The sequence below is a fragment of the Cervus canadensis genome, chromosome 18 (genome assembly GCF_019320065.1).
Source record: "Cervus canadensis isolate Bull #8, Minnesota chromosome 18, ASM1932006v1, whole genome shotgun sequence".
Classification (NCBI taxonomy): domain Eukaryota; kingdom Metazoa; phylum Chordata; class Mammalia; order Artiodactyla; family Cervidae; genus Cervus; species Cervus canadensis.
Window position 1 is genome coordinate 51958358 of NC_057403.1, and position 21839 is coordinate 51980196.

Sequence of the window (21839 nt, forward strand, 5' to 3'; positions counted from 1 at the left end):
TTTTTCTGCTAGATATCTGCCATGTGAAATCTGAGAAAACAGTGGAATGTGATGAAGTCTTTTAAAAACTGAACCCCAGCTTCCTTAGTTCACCTACTGAAAGCCTTGCTCCCACAGAAGGGTGCATTTGGTGGTGGGTACCGGTCAGAGAGTTCACATGTGCCCCCGTCCCATTCCCAGTGCCCAGCTGTGGATGGGTCTCCCAGGGCCACAGTGGCCTGCATGTGGGCGCAGGGCCCCAGGCCTGGGTGACCCGAGTGCAGCAGGAGTGACAGGAATCATGTCTGACGGGTGAAGCTATACTTGCTCCTTCCATGTGTCCGTGCGTCCTTCCTGTGGAAGCAGGCCCAGCTCTCTCATCATGTGACTCTGACCCGAGCCTCTTGCCTGTGGCTGCCTCTGACCTTCCCTCAGGACACCATTCCCCCTGTGTGTGACTTGGGCAGACCCACCCTTCCCCATACTCTCCCTTCTCAAGGCCCCATCTGTGTTTTGAGCACTTTGCCTCTGAAGTCCAGGAGTGTGGAGTGAGCAGGGCCACCGTGCCTTTTGGAATGCCTCAGAAGGCACAATGTGTAGGAAAGGTACCTTTATTTTAAATGAAGTTCACGTTTTCATGTTGCTGCCTCTTTGTTTTTGTTCTTGTATTACAACAGAGATTACATCTATTACAATGATGTGTATGCCTTCAACCTGGACACTTTTACATGGAGCAAGCTGTCCCCATCCGGGACTGGGCCCACACCCCGGTCGGGCTGCCAGATGACCGTCACCCCTCAGGGCAGCATCATCGTCTATGGTGGCTACTCAAAACAGGTAAGACGTGCGGGATGCAGGGGACTTCTGTCTGCTGTGCTTTCAGTCTTGCCGATGATGAGAACGTCAAATAAGATTGCATGTTAGTTTAATGTGAACGGTCTTTTCTGTTGTTTAGATGAGACATGGACAGAGGTGTGTTGTCCGCTCCTGTGAACGCACTGAGGTTCTGTACAGCCTTGCTGCGTTCTCACCCGCATGCCACGAAGTGGCCCTTTCTCCTCCTTCTGCCCTGCGCCACCCCCACTCAGCCAGTGGTCAGCCCTTGCTCTGGAAAGGAAAACAGACAGTTGTGACCTGCCCGGGCCTTGTCCACATGTGAGAGACATGGGCTGTGGCCAGAGTTGCCTCTTAATCACAGCAGATGCTCTGCAGAGCCAAACAGGATGATGAACAGCAAGCTGCATTAGGCTGACCCTGTTTTAATCAAGGCCCTCATTCCCCACTGCTGCTCTTCGACAGTTGCACAGACAGCCAGGGGCAGTCCTAGCACCACGATTCAGAGGTGACTGATGCCAGGCCTTGGCATTGGATGGAGTGAGAAGCTGGTCTGTTTGCCCTCATGGTGGTTTACCAGAATTGATGGAAGACGTGGGTGTGATGGTGTGGTTGGCCTGGGTGGGGACACCAGTCACAGGAGCAGCCCGTGGCTCCTCCTGCCCAGGTCACCACCCAGCCCGGGGCGTCTGGCTGAGCTGGGCAGCATCCAGTGAGGCAGCCTGTACCACCAAGCCCTTAGCTCATGAGGATTGATCTCGTGGTGGCTTCCATGTTCCACAAACAGTCCATCTGGGGACCTCAGCCATCATCACCCCCAGTTCTGAAAAATTCCTGCCATTGTCAGTCTAGCAGAACCAGTGTGAAGTGATAATAAAGACTGACCTCTTGTTGCCAAGGTGCTGAGGGCAGCTTTTGGCCGGCGGTCATGCTGGCAGGCGGAGAAGGAACGCCCCACCTGCCTCACTGTTCCGGACACAGAGCCAAGAAGCAGTCCTAGCAGGTTTATTGCAGGGCGTCCTGGCCTGTCCAGAGGGCGCCTCCAGCACACACAGTAGGGCTGTCCGTCCACGTGCTGCGAGGCAGCCCAGCGTGCCCTTGACCTCCCTTGGTGTCCCCCCGTGCTGACCGGGCCTCCTGCTCTGCTGTCAGGCTGCTGCTGTGTCTCAGTGCTCAGGCCGGGAGTGACATGGGGGCCCTTTGCTCCTCCCTGGCAGCTCTGTCTCCCTCAGCCCGGTGCTCCCATGCCCCTGCTCCAGTCCTCCCCCAGCGCTGTTGGAGTCCTTTCTTAAGAGTGGCCGGGAGTCTGGTCCACTGCAGTGCTGCCCTTGGAGCGCCAGAGCGCGTCGCCTGCTGGGACCAGGCGCACCAAAGTCGGCAGCCTGGCCAGGGCTGTCTCCTGCTGGCAGTTGAAGGGCTCGGCTCTGAGTGTGAGCCTGGGGCAGTAGGAGACTCAGGACACGTGTCCAGAGCTCGTGGTCCAGGCAGGAGGGCCTGGGGCGTGTGCACAGGCTGTCCTGGGCTCTGGGGCCACTGATGGTTGTGCTGTGACAGCTTAGCGCGGTCGTGCTTGGCACACGTCTCTCAGAGGTCCGTGTGAGCAGAGGAAGGAATCCTGTGTGAAGTGCACGCCCGAGTCGCCACTCTGGAGTTACCGTCTGCTCACCCAGGAGGAGAGCTGAGACCCCGGGTGGACACGCCACAGCCCCCAGGAGTCAGGCCCACCCCATGTCCTCTTCCAGCACAGCCGAGTCGTGCCAGCACGCCGCGTGTCACCGGGGAGGACCGCGCAGGCCACCACGGGAGAAACCAGCGCACGGTGGCCTCCAGTCACCCTATGTGGATCGGGGGTGGAATGGGGGCGTTGCACACTTCGGGAGGAGCCCTGACGGCTGCAGCATCCTTGCACCCCGGCCGCTCTGTGGAAGCCATAGACCCGGCCGGCAGAGCGCCTGCTTGGGACGGGCTCTGGTTCACAGGCCACAGGCCACAGCAGGTGTATTTACACATGACGGCGAGGAAGACCCGCTCCGCTTATTGGTCTAGGAAAGATAGAGCAACACCATGGATACCACAGGTGCGGGAGGACGAGGGGAAGAGAGGAAGGGCTGCGCTGGCTGTGATTGGTTTCTAGTGACCCGCCTGCGGCGCCGACTTCCCTTGCGCGTCCCTGTGGGTGAGCCCTCGGTGTGGGCTTAGCTCCTGTGAGTGCGGGGCGTTGGCCTGGAGGGTGGGCCTGCCTGGGACTGGCAGCCACTTCCTGGTCAGCCTGCAGGACGGGAGGACTGTCTTGGGGACGTGGTGTGCATAGGCTGACCACCTGACTGTGAGTGTCCCCGTGGATGAAAGAGGAGGCAGAGTCCCGGCCTCATCCTTGGTTCTAGGATGCTCAGGCCACAGTCCAGTCACAGACAGGTGGATTGTTTTGTTATCCAAAAGGAAGATAGTTTTCCCCCTTACGGTAAACAACACGTACTCATTAGTAAACAAGACAAGATGAATTATGCGCATGTCAGCTGAGAGAACAAAACCATACTTCCCAGTGATAAGGCCTCGCACCCAGACCTGGGATTCTAGGACTGTCCAGTGAAGTCACAGGGTTCCGTGGGGAAGTGGCTGATTCCAGAACTAGGGCAGGAAGTGTATGAACAGTGCCGGGGCCCAGGAAACCCAAGAAACCTGCGCCAGTGGGGTGCATCAGGGGCTCATGACCTGCCCTCGAGAGTCCCCAGGGGCCAGAGCTGGAGGCATGTGAGCAGTGGAATGAGTTAGGTGGTATCAGACTGTAGTCCAGAGGAGACCCAACGGTGCACGGGTGCATGTGATCACAAGCCAGTGACTTGAATTTATTCAAATTCAGTACACGGGGAGGAGAGGCAGATGCCCCGTGCACTGTTCCAGCCCAGGGCAGACGCTCCACCCTCCAGGAGGTGGAGCACGACGAGGGGCTGCACACAGGGATGCTCTTCCCACAAGGACAGGCTGGGAAGTTGGGGTGGGGCAGTAACTGGGCCACGGAGAAACCCGATGAACACCTCAGCCAGGTGACCCAGGTCCACGTCTGCGATGGCGGTCATGGTGACAGCATGCACCCTTGGGAGGGTGGGATGGAAGGGCACTTGACCTCTGAGACCCCACCCGGAACCCATAGCCTGTCCAGTCATGAGAACAGTGTCGGACAGGTTCCAGTGGAGGGCGCTCTACAGGACACTTGACCAGCACTCCTTAACATCAGGGTCACCAGAAACAAGCCAGTCTGAGCAGTCTTCGTGGCCCAGAGGCCAAAGGATCCACGACAACCTAGTGGGCCCTGGGACAGGAGAAGGATTTGGGGAGAACAGGAGTGTGAGTGAGCCATTGGCTCAGGTGTGGCTTGCTGATGGTACACACACACCCATGAAGGCAGGGGGCCAACAGGAAAGGGACAGTGCAGGGCATGTGGGAACCCTGTGCCAGCTGCTCAGGCGTTCTGTAAGCATAGAGATACTCTGGAGTTAGGAGTTGATTAAAAATCGGGAGTTTGAAGGACAAAGACCTGGAAGTAAAAGCTGCTGCCCCCAGCGGCTGGAGCCCCCCAGGAGAGCTGTACTGCCAGGTTGCCGTCCAGACGCCTGTGCCCTGACGGGGAGGTGCAGTGTGCACACTGGGTGTGCTCCAGAGAGCCACAGTGTCTGCCTGCCCGGGCCGTGAGCCTGATGTGAGGCAGGCGGCGCTGCTGAGGAGCTCAGCAAAGCTTTCGAGCGGGTATGCTGGCGTCTGCACAGAGTTTCATGTGGTCCTTGGACCAAAGCTTGAGTCCCAATATTCGGAGGTGATGGGGATGGAGGGCACACGGGGTGAAGGTGGAGGATGGCCATGTGATGACTGGAGAGGTCCCTGCGCCAGCCCATCGACCTTGAGCAGGGCTCGCTTCTCGGCTGCAGGTATAGCCCTGAGCAGAGGGCTCTGGGGGGCTTGGAGGGAACCTGTCCTGTTTCAGATTTTGAAGCTGATCTGAGTGAAGGCTCCCTTGTTGCCTCCACAGGAACCGGGACCACAAGCTTGAGGGGCCGTGCATGGCATGGTGTGGCACGTGTTCTTCTCACGGCTCCCTGTTCCTTTTGCAGAGAGTCAGGAAGGATGTGGACAGAGGCACCCAGCACTCTGACATGTTCCTGCTGAAGGCTGAGGAGGGGAGAGAAGGTATGTGTGCTGTGCCAGGGACAAGCCACGTGGGTGGCTGTGTGTTGGCGGAAAGGCAGGCAGAGGGTTTGGGGCTGGCGGGGAGCCCCTGCACGTGCCCCCTCCCCCGCGGGCAGGCCAGTGAACACCTTGCAAACAGCTCCCACATCCCCTCCCGGGCACCGAGGATGCACTGAGTTAAAAACCCCAGTGGTGTCGGTCCACCCACGGTGCCTGTGTCGTCTCATTTCTTCATGCTCAGTGTTAGGATGTAGACTCCTGGAAGGCTTATGATGGGGTTGAAGTCACCACTGTTCTTTTTTGTTAATTGCAGTATAGTTAATGTTCAATGCTGTGTTAGTGTCAAGTACTCAGCAGAGTGATTCAGTTATATCTAAGTATATCTGTTGCTTTTGAGACGGTTTTTCCTTATAGGTTGTAAAATACTGAGGTCTTGTGCTCCACAGTAGGTCTCTGTTGATTTTACACATAGTGGCGTGTGTCTGTTAATCTCATACTCCTAATTTATCCCTCCGCACCTTCCCCTTTGGTAATCCTAAATTTGTTTTCTATGTCTGTGAGTCTGTTTCTGTTTTCTGAGTAAGTTCATTTGTATTCATTTTTAGATTCCACACATAAACGATACCGTGTGATATTTATCTCACTCAGGATGATCATCTCTAGGCCCATCCATGTTGCTGCAGATGGCATTATTTCATTTTTTTTAACGACTGATATTCCATTGTGTGTATGTGTCGCATCGTCATCCATTTCTTCTGTCAGTTAGTCATTTAGGTGTCTTCCCATTGTCCATTTTTTAAAGCTCAAAAACTAGTGATTTGGTGAGAGAAATCACTACCTCCTCCACGACCCTACTGCCATCCCCTGCACTACATATGAGTTTAAGTTTTATTATTGCTGTAACAGTGCTTTATACTGGCTTTTCTCAAAAAACAAGGGAGTTTTAGGAGAGGTGGTTAGCTGGCATGGTGCCAGTGGTGGGAGAGAGGCTTAAAGGGACGGGGCCTGTCTCATCCTGGGCTGCCCCCTGGCCCTGGGACGCACGTCTCTGCGGGACCAGAGGCCTGCTGGGCAGGGACCTGTCCTCTTTCCTGCTGTGATGTTCTTTCTGTACAAGGCGTTTCTCAGGTGCAGAGGTGATGGGGACGTGGAGCCAAAGTCTAGAGCCCCTTTCACCCGTCAGCGAACCTGTACTTGAAAGTGGACTGTGTTCTAGGCAGTGGGACCCTCACCCTTTCATAGTTGGGGGAGTACCTCCCCCCCCGCCCCACCCCCGACCTCATGCGAGGCACGCTGACACTCTCTTATTTAAACACTGAGACGCTGGTTGTCATGAGTGATCTTGTGGCCTGCTAATGGATGCAACTGGGGTCATGCCTCCAGGGGATGCTTGCTGTGGGTCGCTTCATTACAGAAAAACATCCCTGTCCTTTTCTAAATCTGCTGGGGAGACTCCCTCACGGTCCACACCCAACCCCCTCTTGAGGGTTATTTTGCAAACCCAGTGCCCGCCCAGAGGGCAGGACTGCAGTGCTGGCCCGCCCCAGGGCGTGGTGTGCGGGGGGGCCCCAGAGCCAGTGGGCCGGCCTCCTCTTCACGCCTGCCTTCACAGCACCACTGCTCAGTACCCCAGGCGAATGTCGGGAGGCTGTGTGGACGGGTGACCTCTTTTTAGACTGGCCCTCGAGGAGGACACTTGACGTCCGGGGTGGCTGGCCCAGGAGGCACAGACCACGGCTGCGCCCTCCTGTGGGTCCATGGGTCCCCACCTCCTCTTCTTGGCAGACAAGTGGTCGTGGACACGGATTAACCCTTCTGGAGCCAAGCCCACGCCGAGATCCGGATTCTCGGTGGCTGTGGCCCCAAACCATCAGACGCTGCTCTTCGGAGGGGTGTGTGATGAGGAGGAGGAGGAGAGCCTGGAGGGGGACTTCCTCAACGACCTGCACTTCTACGACCCCGCCAGGAACCGCTGGTTTGCAGGGCAGCTGAAGGTAGCGTGGGCCCCGGGCCTGCGACACCTCCCTCACCTCAGGGCCGCCCCTGTCCCCGTGTCTGTGGGGCTCTGTGGAGCCATCATCACCGTCTTCACCGTCACTGAAGGCGGGGACTGGGTCGCCCCTGCCCTTGCTGCCGGCACAGGCTGGGAGTGCGGCTCAGGGGCTGCTGTCCTGGGGCTCAGCTCCCTGGGGCTGCGTCAGATCGGGGGCCTCAGAAACAGGGCCCTAGGGCCCAAAGCGGGGGTGATCCAGCCTGCGGGGAAGACTGGCTCCGGACGAAGTGCCCTGGCACCTCTGACGGGGGTCGGATGGCGTGAGCGCTGTGTCTGTGGCTCATTCCTCCGAGAGGTCACACCGGCGGGGGTGTGGCCCAGGGTGAGCCCAGCGGGTGGACAGGGGTCCTCTGATGCTTGGGCGCTCGCCGCATCGTGCTGCCTGCTCTCTGTCCGCAGGGGCCCAAGGCGGAGAAGAGGAGGCGCAGGCGGGGTAGAAAGGCGGAGCCCGGGGGCGCCGACAAGCAGGAAGTGAAGGGGCCCAGTGCCCAGGAGCCCCTGGAGGTAGTCAGGGAGGTGGTCTCAGAGGACGGGACCGTGGTCACCATCAAACAGGTGCTCGCTGCCCCGGGGGCGGCGGGACAGCTGGAGTCGGAGGACGATGACAGCCCCGAGGAGGCAGGTGTTGCCTCGGTGGAGCCCAGCCCCCGCTCCAACGCCATGCTGGCCGTGAAGCACGGGCGCCTCTACCTCTATGGCGGCATGTTTGAGGCCGGCGACCGCCAGGTGACCCTCAGTGACCTCTACTGCCTGGACCTCCATAAGATGGAGGAGTGGACGGTCTTGGTAGAGATGGACCCAGGTGAGGGGGAGCGCCGTCCACCCCACGCCCATAGAGAGTGCCTGCAGGCCAGGGGAGGGTGCGGGCTCACCCCAACACCACTCGTGACCCTGGACCCACCCCAGGCAGTGTGGACTGGATGCCTGCTCTCCCCAGGCATCGCTGTGTGCCCGGAGTGGACCCTGCTCCCCACCGCCCCATCACACCACAGGCAGGCTGTGTGGACGTGGTCACTGCTCAGTCCTGGGCTGAGGCTGAGATACCTTCAGATCCACACGTGTGGGGAGAGGCTCTGAGTGGCTTTGTGAGACCCTCCTGTCTCGGAGCACAGCCTCTCGGCCCAGCCCCGCCATGAGACGCAGGGATGAGGTGTTGGCCTTGAGCCCCAGACATGCTGGGCGTGCCCCGCACTCATGTCCCAGTGTTTAGGCAGACGGTGGCGTCCTTGGGACAGCCATGCTGACACTGGTTCTCCCCTTTGCTTAAAGAATCTCAGGAGTGGCTGGAGGAGACCGACTCGGACGAGGACAGCGAGGAGGCTGAGGGTGCCGAGGGCGGCGGGGAGGAGGCCGAGGAGGAGGAGGAGGAGGAGGACAGCGGCGAGGAGGGCGGGGGTGAGTGCTGGCGGGTGGGGGGCACACTGGGGGGGTGGGAGAGGGGCCAGCTCCCCCGAGCTCACAGCTCCCCTCCTTTTTGTGGTAACAAGATTTTAAAGTTTACTAAGTTTTTGTTAAAGCTTACTTTGCTGTGTGGCTTAGATGGTAAAGAGTCTGCCTGCAATGCAGGAGACCCGGGTCTGATTGCTGGGTTTGGAAGATGCCCTGGAGAAGGAGATGGCTACCCAGCCCAGTATTCTTGCCTGGAGACTCGCATGGACAGAGGAGCCTGGTGGACTACAGTCCACAGGGTCGCACAGAGTCGCACACGACTGAGTGACTGACACTTTCTTTCACTTCTTTCACTTTGCTGTGTAGACGTGCCCCCGAGGCAGGCAGCTGGTGTGTGTGTCTCACTGTGTGGAAGGTGTGTGAGCACCTGCTGTGAGCGGGGCCTCTGCTCTTTCCTTTTGCAGTCCTCCATGGAAGTGGGGTGCTCACACGCTCGCTCCGTAGAAAGTAGGCCCCTTCCTCACTGAACATGTTTCTCTCTCCTTCCCCACCAAAGAGGAGCACCCCTCAGTGGCACCGGGCGAGCTGTTCACAGACTACCTGCCCAGGACGGAGCAGCACTGGCTGAGGTGTGCGCGGGATGACATCGGGCCTGGCGCCCCAGAGAGGAGGGTGCTGCGGGCCGCGCAGGCCCTGGCCCAGGCCTTCTACGATGGCTCGGCCTGAGCGCACTCCGGCCGGAAGGTGGACCGAGGGAGGCGCGGTCCCCTGCAGCTTAAAATAAACTGATCTGGCCCGAGGCCGCTGCCCCTCTCCTGTGCTGCACGTCCGGCTGGGCCGCTGGCAGGTCGCGACTGGGCTAGGGCGAGGGTGAGCCACGCCCACGGTGCAGTGCCTGGTGGGATGCGGGGCTCACGGGGCTTCCCCTCGGCACGAGCAGGTGTCCAGCTCTGCCTGACTGCGCGGTCAGCCGTCTCATTCCTGTCTAAAAAGTGCCGGAAGCCTCCCACCGCTTGCTGTACAGTTTTCTTGGTTCTTTGGAAAATAAAGTGCCTGTCGGTGGGTGGTCTGCTCGCTGTGCCGTCTGGCCTGGCCTGGGGTCTCCTGGAGTGTCTTCCATGTCAGGGTTGCCCGGGCCCTCCGTGGGCCTCCTGCCTGCTCTGTGCTGTGCTGACTGGCTGGTGAGCCCACCTCCCCTCCCCACCTTTGGATGGGCTCACCGCTTTGTCTCACTGGCTCCCGAGGATGGAGTGGGGGGCTCCCCAGGATGGAGTGGGGGGCTCCCCAGGACGGAGTGGGGGCTCTCTGGATGGAGAGGGGGCTCAGCAGGATGGAGTGGGGGCTCTCCAGGATGGAGAGGGGGCTCCCCAGGATGGAGTGGGAGCTCTCTGGATGGAGTGGGAGCTCCCCAGGATAGAAAGGGGGCTTCCTTGGGTGGAGAGGGGGCTCCCCAGGATAGAAAGGGGGCTGCCCTGGGTGGAGAGTGTTCCCCTGGATGGAGAGGGGACTCCCCTGGGTGGAGAGGGTTCCCCTGGATGGAGTGGGGGCTCCCCTGGACAGAAGGGGGGCTCCCCTTCAGGGGACGGTCAGTGCGGCGCCTGCTTCCATCGCCCTCGTGGGGCCCTCCTGCTGGCCCCCCTGCCTGGCCTGGCCGTCTCTGTCCCGCCGCTCCCTGGGGTGGCCAGCGCCCCAGTGTGTGTGTGCCCACGCCCTCACACCCCCACTGCCGGGGCACAGTCTGTCCCAGAGGTCATGTTCCCAGCCTCATGGACACACGGTGCAAGTACATCTTTGTCTCTGGTTTTACAAAGGCGGCTGCGCTCTCTTCCTTTCCGACTGAGTCAGAGACATGGTTGGTAACTGGGGCCTGTGGTTTCTCAGTCTTGCTTCCTGCGGGGTTCCTGACGGCAGCTCTGGGCAGAGCAAGACCGACCAGCCTGAGCCTGGCTGCCCGTCACTCCGCCCTTGTCTGGGCTCCTCCTCTTACCAAACTGCCTGGTAGAAAACCCGCATCCCCCACAGGACTCACGACACCAGGACAGTACGAGCTGGGTGTCGTGAGTTGACCATGTGTGGCTGTGGGCAGAGGGGTTGTGATGTGTGGAAGGCACTGTTACGTCAAGTTTCTGAGAGAAAAGCAGGAAGAGTTGGAGGCGAGCCCTGTAGGGTGAGCTGAGCTTCACCCAGAGGAGATGGCCTTCGCCCAGGGGACCAGGGGGGACCTGCAGGGCCAGTCCTGCTGCTGGGTCAGGAAAACCCAAACTAAAAAAGGGTGAAAGACAGAAACAGCTTGTTTCACTCTCCCCAACATTCGTCTGCTTCAACAAGTCCGCCACGTCCTGGGCTTGTTACCTGGACCTCTCCCTGGGGCTCTCGGGAACGTCCTCTTAGGTTTTTAAGTGGGGTGGCCATATGACTTACTGTCCAAAGTGGGGCTCTAGAAACAAAAGGAAGCCGTTTGATGAGCAGGCCAGCACGCTGGGGGACGTTCACCGGGCCGTGCAGGAGTCTGGGCGCCCACCCTATGCTCTGCACACTTCCCGTGGGAGTCGGGCTTTGTGAAGGTGGGAAAGTGGAGAGTGCCCTTAGGCTCCCACAGAGCCCCCATGGAGGGTGTCCAGCAGGGAAGCAGGCCCACTTGTGTTCCTGCAGCAACGCTGAGCTCTTCTGCCCGGACCCCATCTTCCCTGTCAGTTGTCTGGGTGCAGGTACAGCTCCCAGCCTGGGGACGGCCGGCCCCGCTCTCCACGGCCCAGCCGAGCAGCCCAGTTCTCTCGGTTTCTCTGCCCTGGTTTTCACATCTCGAGCTCGGAAGCAGCTGTCAGGGGACAAGACGCCTCTCGCGAGGCTGCTTTGGGGTTAATTAAAGCCTGCCAGCGCTCTGCACTACTGGGGCCGCCGCCACACTCGTTCTTCCCCATCCCGCGTGTCCACCAGGGATGTGCCCGGCAGTGGTGGGTCAGCTGGCCTGGCCCTGAGGGAGCCCGTGGACGCGCTTGTTGGGAAACCCGGGGTGCCGACAGGCCAGCCTGCCTGCGGGGCAGTCCAGTCTTTGACCACTGTCTGGAAACCAGTTAAAAACTAGCTTGTGGAGCCCGTCAGCCCAAGGGTGTGATGGTTGGCGGAACCCACTTGGGATTCCCCGGGTGCAGGGAAATGGCAGCAGTCCAGGCGGGTGCTGCTCCGCTTTTCAGGGGTGCTGCCAGCAGCCGGACGCGGGATGGGACACCAGCCTGCCCCCAGTGAGACCCCTGCCTCGAATGATGGGCGTTTGTGCTGCCGCTGTTTTGCAGGCAGTTCAGGGTGTTCGTGTGTGAATGAATATGTGCCCTGCCTGTGCGGGTACCATCTGTGTCCTGCAGTGCCCAGAAGGTACCAGAGGTCTCTGACCTTTACCAAGTGTTGCAGACGGAATCACAGGACACACACCCAGCATGGACGGACGCGTGGAGCTGCGAGGAGCAGGCATGTTTATTTGGTTCTCTCCAGGGCTGCGGCAACCACGCGGTAGTTAAAAAAAAAAAAAAGAACCAAAGATGTACAAAAACATGGAACATCCCTTTAGAAAGTAACAGCATCAGAAATGTATCTTCTGCAGATCCTCCCTCCCTCTCTTGTGTCCCCCACTCCCCCAAAGAAGACCCCCAAACTCAACCCAACTGGGAAAAGGAACAGGGGGTGAGTCTGTAACAGAAAAAAAAAAAAATAGAACTGAATTTAACTGGAACATGCTCTAATCTTTAGTTTATTTCTGGTTAAAAATATAGCAATCCAGTGCAGTGTAGTAAAGAAATCTGCTCGAAACGTAGCAGAGAGACAGCTGAACAAAAGCAGAGCAAGCAGAGCCCACGGGCGCCGAGCCCCGGGCCCCCCCAGGCTGAGCGCGGGCCCCACACACGCGTCCACGCACGCGCCCGCCGGGCGGGCACCCAGATGGTCTGGGACCTTGGTGTTTAGTTTGGACGGTGGGCAGCGCTGGCGGCAGACACACCAGAACCTGGTCTTGTGGGGCTGAAACAAGTACGTTGCATATTCTGGAGTTGGATATGTCATGACTGCTCAGGAGCTGTCAGGTCCCCCCTGGGTTGTGACCACATTCCTGTCCTGGGACCCGGCCAGCCCCCGAGTGCGCGTGAGGCATCTAGGAGGAAAACGCGGGTCTGCCGGGGCAGTGGAGGCAGGCACAGGACGAGAAGGTGGAGACCACGGGCTCAGAGACAGCCAGAGAGGACCACGTGGCGTGGGGCCGACCGGGCTGTGGACCTCGGCAGGAGCCTGGACGGGCATCTTGCACCTGCAGTGCACCAATGCCACGTGCTGGGGCCCGGGCCCGACGACAGGCTGTCCCCGTGAGGTCACCCCCCCCGCCCCCAACCACAGTGCGCCCCCTCCCCTGCCCCCACTGCCAGTCCCCTGGAAGCCCACTGTGCAGCAGCCCTGGGGGCCTGGGTTGGTGGGGGAGGGAGAGACAGAAAAATAAGGACTTTGCTGTAAGACTCGGTGTGGGGAGGCGGCCTCTCGAGGGCCGTGGGCAGCGCCAGGGGCCGGGGTGTGATGGCTTCATGGGCGCCCCCCGGGGTGTGCAGCAGAGGTCTGAGACGGAACAAGGCCCAGGGGGGTGCCCACGCCTGTCACCCGCTCCTCCAGAACAGGAACGCAGGGTTACCGGACTTCCCGTGGGCGGCCGTCCCTAGCCGCTGGCCCCCGCCCCGCCCGCCACAGCCGGACCACCGATCCTAGGCCCAGGCTGCCCCCTCCACGTCCCTGATGCAGTGTGATGACGGCGACGGTTTGATTTTTTTTTTTTTTTTTTTTTTTTTTTTGCCGCGGACTTGCCGGGATCCCTTTTCTTTCCACATCAAGCTGGAGGGTCGGCGTGCTGGCCTCCTTCTGCCATGCCACACAGCATAGTGTTATACAAGCAAGGAACTGTGGCTAAAATCCAAAAAACATTACCCAGAAAAAAAGGCAAACTGTGAGTAATACCCAATCGTGTGGTTCTGTGAAAAGACTCGGAAGTTGTCGTTGGGTGTCCGAGCGACGAGCCTTCCCTTTTGTTGTTTCGCTTTGAAACGTCCCCCATTTGTACCCCAACTGTTTTTTGCGAACGTGACGATCTCCTCAGATGAAAAAGTTAATAAACAAAATGGCGACTCCGATGTTTAGCAAGATCACCATGGCAACCAGGATCGGCGCGGAGCCCTGAAACAGAAGGTGAAAAGGTGAGGTAAGCCTGCGGCGCTCCCCTCCTCCTGAGCCAAACTAGGGGTTCCCAGGGGGCTGGGTGGGGGGAAATGGACATGGATCGCTTAGGAACCGGTCAGAGGCTCCCATGAGCCTCCAAGTCTGGACTCTGAAGCCCTTCAGGCCTGCACATCTCCCGCCCCGGGTCTTTGAACACAGCCGCCCCCTGGCCTGCGGTGTCGTTGCCTCCAGCTCTGCACAGCCAGGCTTCAGAAGCGGCCCCTCCACCCAAGCGTGGCCCCAACCCAGGGAGGGCTGAGCTCTCCCAGTCCTCTCCACGAGCTGGCGGTGTGCAGCCACAGGGGCCCCCTGTGCAGTCCTGGGGCAGGAAGCCCACCGGGGCATGCAGCCTCGGCCCTTCCCTCCCAGGACCCGTCATCCTCAAGCCTCTGCAGGCCCCAGGGCTGCACAGGGAGAACAGAGCGGCTGCCTGGCCACCCCAGGTCTCCGCGGGAAGCCCTTCCATGGAAGGGTTCGGCAGTGGTGGCGCACCTGTAAGTAGCTTTGTCTTAAAGCACCCAAGACGCACTTTAAGAGGTTTTAAAGTAGGAGCATGGTTCAGGGGGCTAAATATAGAGCCCTTCCTGCATCTCCCACCCTGCCAGTTGCTCGGCTTCCTAAACTAACCGCGTGCACGTGCACACACACCATGCGCGTTTCTGGAAGAGAGCTGGGCGTTGGGTCCGCGAGGACCGCCTGAGTTCAGAGAGGGCCGGTGCGTCTCAGGACCAGCCCTCCAGGCTCACAGTGGCTGCTGGGGGCTGAGCACGCTGAGAGGGGCCCCGAGGGCTGGTCACATGGGGTGTCCGTCAGCCGCTGGGCCGTTATACAAGTTTCATGGGTCTTGCCTGCCCGTCATGCGGTCGAGGAAGCAGGGAGCGTCTGCTTCCAGGTGGGAGGGAGCCAGCGGTGGGGGGAGCAAGGGACCTGGGGGGTCCCTCCGGGGTGCAAGAGCCCCAGCACTCAATCTGGCCCGGGCCTCTGTTCTCTCCTCCAAACCGCCTGCCCTCTGTGGGGGGCGTGCACGAGACAACGTGGACCTCACAGCTGAGCAGGAGGCACCCCACCCCCCACGGGGCCCCAGGAACCTGGGTCACAGCCCCGCCTCGCGTATCTGATCCCACCGGCCAAGGCACTGTGTCCATCTCACCCACGTGGGAGTGGACATGCGTGTGTGTCCCGCCTGCTCTGTCTGGCCTCTGGGTTTCCCTCCAGGACACAGAACTTTCCTTAAAGGTGAGGACAGCAGGGGGAGAGGTCCGAGAAAGCTGAAGGAAGGTTTGGGGGCGGGGGAGTCCCAGGGTGCCCGTTTCTCTTGCGGGAGAGCTTTCAGAACCACCCAAGCGGTTTTGCTGTAAAGATGGCCCGGGGGAGTAACCCTTGCGTGGACCTATCAGAGGCAGTTCGGGAATCCCCGTAGGTGGGCTTCCTGCGGGGGAGGGTCCTGAGAGCTGGATGCGCTGGGTCAGGCTCTCGCCGCCCAGCCCCCACCCCCGACCCCGCCCCGGACGGCTGGTGCCCACTCACCGTGCTGGCCTTGAGCTCGTCCCCATTCTCGTCATCAGACTCCAGCGCCACGGGCGAGGACCTCTGGGGCGGGGAGAAGGTCAAGTCCCAGCGCAGCAGCCGCGGCTCTGCCCGGTCACCCAGCCTCAGGCTCTCCAGCCTCTGCACTGCGGGCTCCGTGCAGGGGGCCGGCCTGGCGTGCTCTTTGTTCTGGGACTTGGACCGCAGTCTCTGGGCCCCGAAGGCCCGCTCGTCGGCGCGGTGGTCCTCCCCGGGGCCCCGGCCGGCGCCCCCCTTGCTGTAGCGTCTTTTCGGGGGGTGCACGTCCTGTGCATACGAGTCCATCCTCAGCAGGGGCTTCATCTCCATCTCGTAGTTGCTCAGCTTCTCCTCGTCCAGCTCCAGCAGCTTGGGGCCCCCGGGGCCGGGGTTGCCGGCCCGGTGGTGGGAAGTCCAGGAGAACGTGGTGGGGGACTCCGTCCGCCGCTCCCGGGGCTTGGGGTTGCCGGACTGCTTGTGGCCCGCGCCCCGGGTGCGGAAGTCATCCGCGGGCTGGCTGCTGCGGAGGGCGCCACTGCGGATGCCGCGGGAGCCTCCGGCCTTCTCCTCGGCCCAGCTGTTGCGGGCGTAGTCCCCTCCCCGGCCCTCCAGCAGCATCTGGATGTCCCCGCCCCGCTCCTCGTCCACCGAGACCTGCCGGGAGAAGTGGGCCACCTTGTTCCTCGCGGCGGGGGCCGGGGGTGGGGTGGCTGTGGGGCTGGCAGGGAAGCTCTGCAGGGGGCTGTCGTCGGGGGTCAGGTCCGAGGGGGTGGTGCCCTTGCGGTACAGCTCGGGGCTCTCCTGCTGCGGGGGTGTCCCCGTGGAGGTCACCTCGATGTCGTCGCTGGAAAGCTGATGCTTCGGCCGCTGGTACTCTAGCCCTGCGGCAGGGAGGAGACAGGTTGGGGCGGGCTGGTTACTCGGGTGTTCTGTGCTCAGGCCCAGTCCCGCCTGAGAATGGAGGGGACCAGGATTGGGCCAGGTGGCACTCGCTGCCTGCCAGCTGGGAGTGGGGGGGCAGAGAAAGTTGGAGGACAGTGTTCTCAAAGCCCCGCGAAGACACCCATTCTCATCTGTGGGCACTTTTGAGGGTGACTGGATCAGGATGATGGGGTGGCCCCCAGCTGCAGGGGTGACCTGAGAGTGCATCCCCAGGTTGTACCCCCATGCGTTCCTGCTGAGGACAGAACACCTCATGCTGGGTGACCTTCCGCAAGGCAGGACGTGGAGCTTAAGTGACAGTCCCACTGCCCGTGTCCCCATCCTGGGTCCTGGGGTTCTCCAGGCTGCCCCAAAAGCAGGGCTGAGAACAAAGCTCTGGAGGGTGGTCCCGGGACGGGACCTCAAGAGCCCACACCAGCACCTCAAGAGCCTTCCAGTTGTTCTCGGAAACGTGTGTCTAGAGGAGGGTAAGGAGCGGGCTGCTAGGAAAGACCTCGGCCTCAGCAGACCCTCGGACCAGTCACCCTCCCCTGCTCCCAAGGAGGGAGGAGGATCTTGGGTCTGGCTGACTCGAGGGGCTTCTAACTCTTTTCATCCATTCCCCACTCCGAGAGGACAGGTGGGTGCCCCTTGAGTGTCTCCGAGCTTCATTGACCAGCTCGGCCACCAGCTTGGTCATGTGTGGCCGCTGATGTTTAAATGTGGACTGAAGAGCAGGCCAGGGGCCGCAGTGGCCACAGTTTCTGCGTGGCGGGCAGCCACCTGGTCGGGCAGAGTAGGGACAGAGTTTTAGAACAGCCTTGGGGGGCTCAGAGCACACCAGAGTCTTGGGGGAGAGGCAGGCAGGAGGGATGCAATGGGCTGGCAGGGGGCTCCGGGGCACAGCCCGTGGGAGGTGTCCGGGGACCCCGGCTGCATGGACTCACCGTTTTCCCGGTGCTGGAAGGAAGGGGAGAACTCTTTGGCAGTGATCCGGGCGATTCGCGCCTCCTCCTGGGCCTTCTGGGCCGCAGTGAGGGCTGCCTCCGCCTTGGCCCGGGAGTGGGAAGTCCTGGGCAGGGGAGACGGGAGGGCGGTGAGGGCACAGGACAGGCCAGGACAGGGTGCCCGACACCTCGCTCACCCACACAGCCCCACCAGGGCCTCAGTGCCTTCCAGCCGCAGTGGGCACGGGGCAGGCCACACTCGAGAGCGGGACCTGACCTGGGAAGAGCCCAGTCCTGCTTGAGGACCCCTCCTCCCCAGGTCCTGGCCACTCGTCTCAGCCTCCAGGGGTGGGCCGGTGCTCAGTGTGACCTTGAGCAGAGACGAGGGTTCTGGGGTGGCTATTCCCTGATGGACGGGGAAGCCTGGCATGCTGTCGTCCACGGGGTTGCAAAGAGCCGGACATGACAGCAACTGAGCTGAACTGAACTGATGCCGCCTCCACCAGTGCGCAAAGTGGGCCGTGCTCCAGGTGGCCAGCCTGGAGCAGGAAGGGGTGGGACCCGTCGGCCTGGCACAGAGGGTGCCAGGGCCCAAGGAGTGCAGCCTGCCTGCACATTAGCTCTGACCTGCCCCAGGCGACCGCTTAGCCTCTGTCCCAGCCCGTGTGAAGGGGCCTCGCTCAACCCGGCTGAGCCAAGAGCTGCACAGCTCCTGTTCCCAGGACACAGGCCAGGAGGGGTTTGCTGGCCCCTGGCCCCCAGCCCAGCATTTCTTCCCTGCAGACCCTGTCCTGGCCACCACAGTGCCTCTGCAGGCTGGTGCTGCCAACCCTGTGGACGTGGAGGAGACACACCCAGGGAGTCTGAGAAAACCTCCCCAAGTGGGTGGGAGCTGTGGTCTCTAGGCGCTGAGAGAAGGCGGGGCCCAGCACCCATCAGCACCCAGGGTGATGGTTCCCCGCAGTCACTCAGAGTCGGTGATGGCACTGCCCTTGTGTGGGGGCACAGGCCCAGCGTGGGGACCCCACACCTCAGGCTGGACACGGGGGCCATGACTCCAAACGAGCTTGATGTACGGCCCAGAAACTTGCAGCGGGACAGCCTCCAGCCCAGCACTCGGGCCTGTCCCTCCCCAGCTGAGTCCGCATGAGACACGCTGGGGGCAGGCCTGGGTCACCCAGATGGAGGTTCTCACCTGCCTCTGGGTTCCACTTCTTCCTGCCTCCTGTCCTGGCTCCAGGGGCCTGCTTCCCAACCGCCAGTCCCCCGAGATGATTGCAGCCTGGTCCTCCAGGGGCCTCCTCCCTTCCCCGGAGCTCTCTGAGCAGCCTGGCCACACACCCCTTGACACCCATGGGACCCACTCCATGGGCTCCACCTGGAGACCCCTCACTACCTTGTAAGCCACGGGGTTCTGTTTATTTCAGACTGCCCCTGTGCTAACCAGGATGAGTTTATAAGAAGAAAACAGGGTGTGCCGTACACAGAGAGCGTGCACGTCATCACGTGAGCAGGAGTGCAGGGCCCGGAGCAGCCGCCTCCAGGATCCCCCCGCCTGCCAGCCCGCCGCCTCACCTGGGAGCAGGCCGCCAAGACAGAATTAACCTAGGAGTAAAAACGCAGTGTTGGGGAAGTTCTTCCCTTCACATGGTTTCTAAGCAATAGGGAAAGACAGTGTCCCTCAGTGTGGCTGCTGCCCGGGCCCCTCGGAGTGGAAGTGGAGAAGCGGCGCCCTGTGGACGATCCCTCAGGAACCGTGCTTGTCATCACGACAGACGAGGGGCAGGAAGCTCGTGGGGGCAAAGCCAGTAACGCAGCACCAGTTACGAACACGGAGCTCATCGGCGGTCATCAGTTGATAAGCCATGGCTGCAGCCCACAGGCTCCCGCGTGGCGTCCCCCACCTGCACCCCTGAAGGCACAGGGCAAGTCTGTGGCTCTCAGAGGCTGTCCCGTCTGCCCTGACGCGGGGAGGCTGGCCAAGGCCCGTGTGCACTTTGAGAACCAGCAGGGTTGCGTCAGACCCGGCGAGGGCCACTATGAGGCCCCGGTCGTCCAGGCCCATCTTGGTGCCAGAGCCTTGGGGGCACAGGGGGAAGGACCGAGGCAGGGTTTCTGGATGCGGGGGTCCCGTCAGGTGAGCCAGCTCCCCACTACGTCTCCCCATCCTTCTCTGTCCGTCTGCCGCATGGGACCCGGTGAGCGACCCCTACGCGGATACCCCGACCTGGAGACCAGGGCACCCTGAAATCATACTCAGAGTGCCCCACGTGCTTCCTGCTTCCCCCCAGGAGGGGCCCACGGGTTTCATCTGACCCCGTGAGGCCCTACAGCCCCACACACACTGGACTGGACATGGCCCGTCCCGGACCGGCGGTGTGACCTGGTTCCTGCAAGGCGGCCCCCGTAGCTGAGAGGGCTGTGGTTGGGGCAGGACGCCAGCTCCCTCGGAACCTGCCCATGGGCCGGGGCTCACCTCAGCTCACACTGCAGCTTCTCCAGACTGTCCGAGGGGCTGGCTTTGGTAGTAACACTTCATTGAGATATAACTCAGAGTGTGTATATACATATTATATACATAATAATGTATATATATATATACATATATATATAATAGTGTGTATATACATAAAACAGTGTGTGAATATATATCAGTGTGTGTATATGTAATAGTCTGTGTATATATAATTGTATTCATATATAATAGCATGTGTGTGTGTATAATTGTGTGTATATATGTAATAAGTAGTGCGGTGGTAAAGAATCTCCTGCCAATGCAGGAGACACAAGAGATGAGATTCAATCTCTGGGCTGAGAAGATCCCCTGGAGGAGGAAATGCAACCCACTGCAGTATTCTTGTCTGGAGAATCCCATGGACAGAGGAGCCTGGTGGGCTACAGTCTATGGGGTCACAAAGAGTTGGACCCAACTGAGCACACATCCACACACACATGTATATAATAATGTGTCTATATAATAGTGTGTGTCTCTATATAATAGTGTCTGTGTATATACACTAGTGTGTGTATGTTAGTGTATTATTTAATAGTGTCTGTGTATATATATATAATTGTGTGTATGTAATAGTGTGCATGTATATATTGTATTGTGTATATATGAAATAGCATGTGTATCTGTAATAGTGTGTGAATATGTATAATTGGGTGTATATCTATAAGAGTGTGTGTGTATGTATAAATATAATACTGTGTATATGTAAAAGGGCTTCCCTGGTGGCTCAGTGGTAAAGGATCTGCCTTCCAATGCAGGAGACGTGGGTTCAATCTCTCGGTTGGGAAGAGCCCCTGGAGAAGGGGCTCCCACTGGAGTGGAATGCGACCCACTCCAGTATTCTTGCCTGGAAAATCCCATGCTTAGAGGAGCCTGGCTGGCTACAGTCCTTGGGGTCACAAAAGAGTCGGACATGACTTAGTGACTAAACAACAACAATGTGTACATAACAGTGTGTGTCTATATAATAGTGTCTGTATACATATATATAGTTAAGTGAAAGTGAAGAAAGTGAAGGTGCGCAGTCGTGTCCGACTCTTTACGACCCCATGGACTGTAGCCCACCCGGCTCCTCCGGCCATGGATTTTTCAGGCAAGAATACTGGAGTGGGTTGCCATTTCCTCCTCCAGGGGATCTTCCCCACCTAGGGATTGAACCTGGGTCTCCTGAACTGCAGGCAGACTCTTTACCATCTGAGCCACCAGGGAATCCCATATATATATATGTGTACACACACACACACACACACACACAATGGTGCATATATAAAAATGTGTGTATATATAAAATAGGGTGCATATATAATTATATATAATAGTGTGTAATAGTCTGTGTATATATAAATGTGTCTATAATAGTGTGCATGTCTATAATACTGTGTATATATAATAGTGTGTGTCTATAAAATTGTATCTTTATAATAATATCAGTATATATAATCGTGTATCTATATAATAGTGTTTATATAATATAGATATATTATGTGTGTATATATACATACACATATATACACATATATGTGTGTGTGTATATATAATAGTGTGTATACCATATCTAAAATAGATAACCAAAGGGAATTTGCTGTGTGGCTCAGGAAACTCAAACAGGGGCTCTGTATCCACCCAGCGGAGTGGGATGGGGAGGGAGACGGGAGGGAGGTTCAAGAGGGTGGGGATATATGTATACCTAGGGCTGATTGATGCTGAGGTTTGACAGAAAACAACAAAATTCTGTAAAGCAATTATCCTCCAATTAAAACATAAATTAAAAAAAATAATAGTGTGTATATACATTAGTGTGTGTATATATATTAGTGTGTGTATATATATAATAGTGTGTATGTATATATAATAGCTGTGTGTATGTAATAGCATGTGTGTATATATATGTGGATATATAGTATATAAATTATATACACACAACTATTATATATACACACACTATTATATATAAAATATTGTGTATATAATACTGTTGTATATAATATATAATAGTGTGTGTGTATATATATAATAGTGACTATATATATATAATACATACATATATAACTCGCCCATCTGAGGAGTACAATTCAGTAGTTTTAGTCCATTCGTGAACTTCCAGATGTTCAAGCTGGTTTTAGAAAAGGCAGAGGAACCAGAGATCAAATTGCCAACATTCGCTGGATCATCTAAAAAGCAAGAGAGTTCCAGAAAAACATCTATTTCTGCTTTATTGACTATGCCAAAGCCT

The 21839-nt window shown here is 58.6% G+C and overlaps 2 protein-coding genes across 3 annotated transcripts in view; one reads left to right on the forward strand and one right to left on the reverse strand.

The window, feature by feature from the left end:
* KLHDC4 (kelch domain containing 4) overlaps nucleotides 1–9237 on the forward strand; it is a 31709-nt gene extending 22472 nt beyond the window's left edge. For both annotated transcript variants that reach the window (XM_043436315.1, XM_043436316.1), the window contains 6 exons: nucleotides 657–816; nucleotides 4920–4995; nucleotides 6781–6989; nucleotides 7448–7850; nucleotides 8318–8443; nucleotides 8994–9237. In XM_043436315.1, coding sequence (XP_043292250.1) covers nucleotides 657–816; nucleotides 4920–4995; nucleotides 6781–6989; nucleotides 7448–7850; nucleotides 8318–8443; nucleotides 8994–9163 — 1144 coding nt within the window. In that variant the 3' untranslated portion in view covers nucleotides 9164–9237. The remainder of the gene's footprint in view (nucleotides 1–656; nucleotides 817–4919; nucleotides 4996–6780; nucleotides 6990–7447; nucleotides 7851–8317; nucleotides 8444–8993) is intronic.
* A 2653-nt stretch (nucleotides 9238–11890) lies between these two features.
* Nucleotides 11891–21839, reverse strand: part of JPH3 (junctophilin 3) — a 76580-nt gene continuing 66631 nt past the window's right edge. The window contains exons 3-5 of the mRNA XM_043436314.1: nucleotides 17095–17219; nucleotides 15209–16107; nucleotides 11891–13639 (exon numbers count right to left, since the gene is read on the reverse strand). Coding sequence (XP_043292249.1) covers nucleotides 13559–13639; nucleotides 15209–16107; nucleotides 17095–17219 — 1105 coding nt within the window. The 3' untranslated portion in view covers nucleotides 11891–13558. The remainder of the gene's footprint in view (nucleotides 13640–15208; nucleotides 16108–17094; nucleotides 17220–21839) is intronic.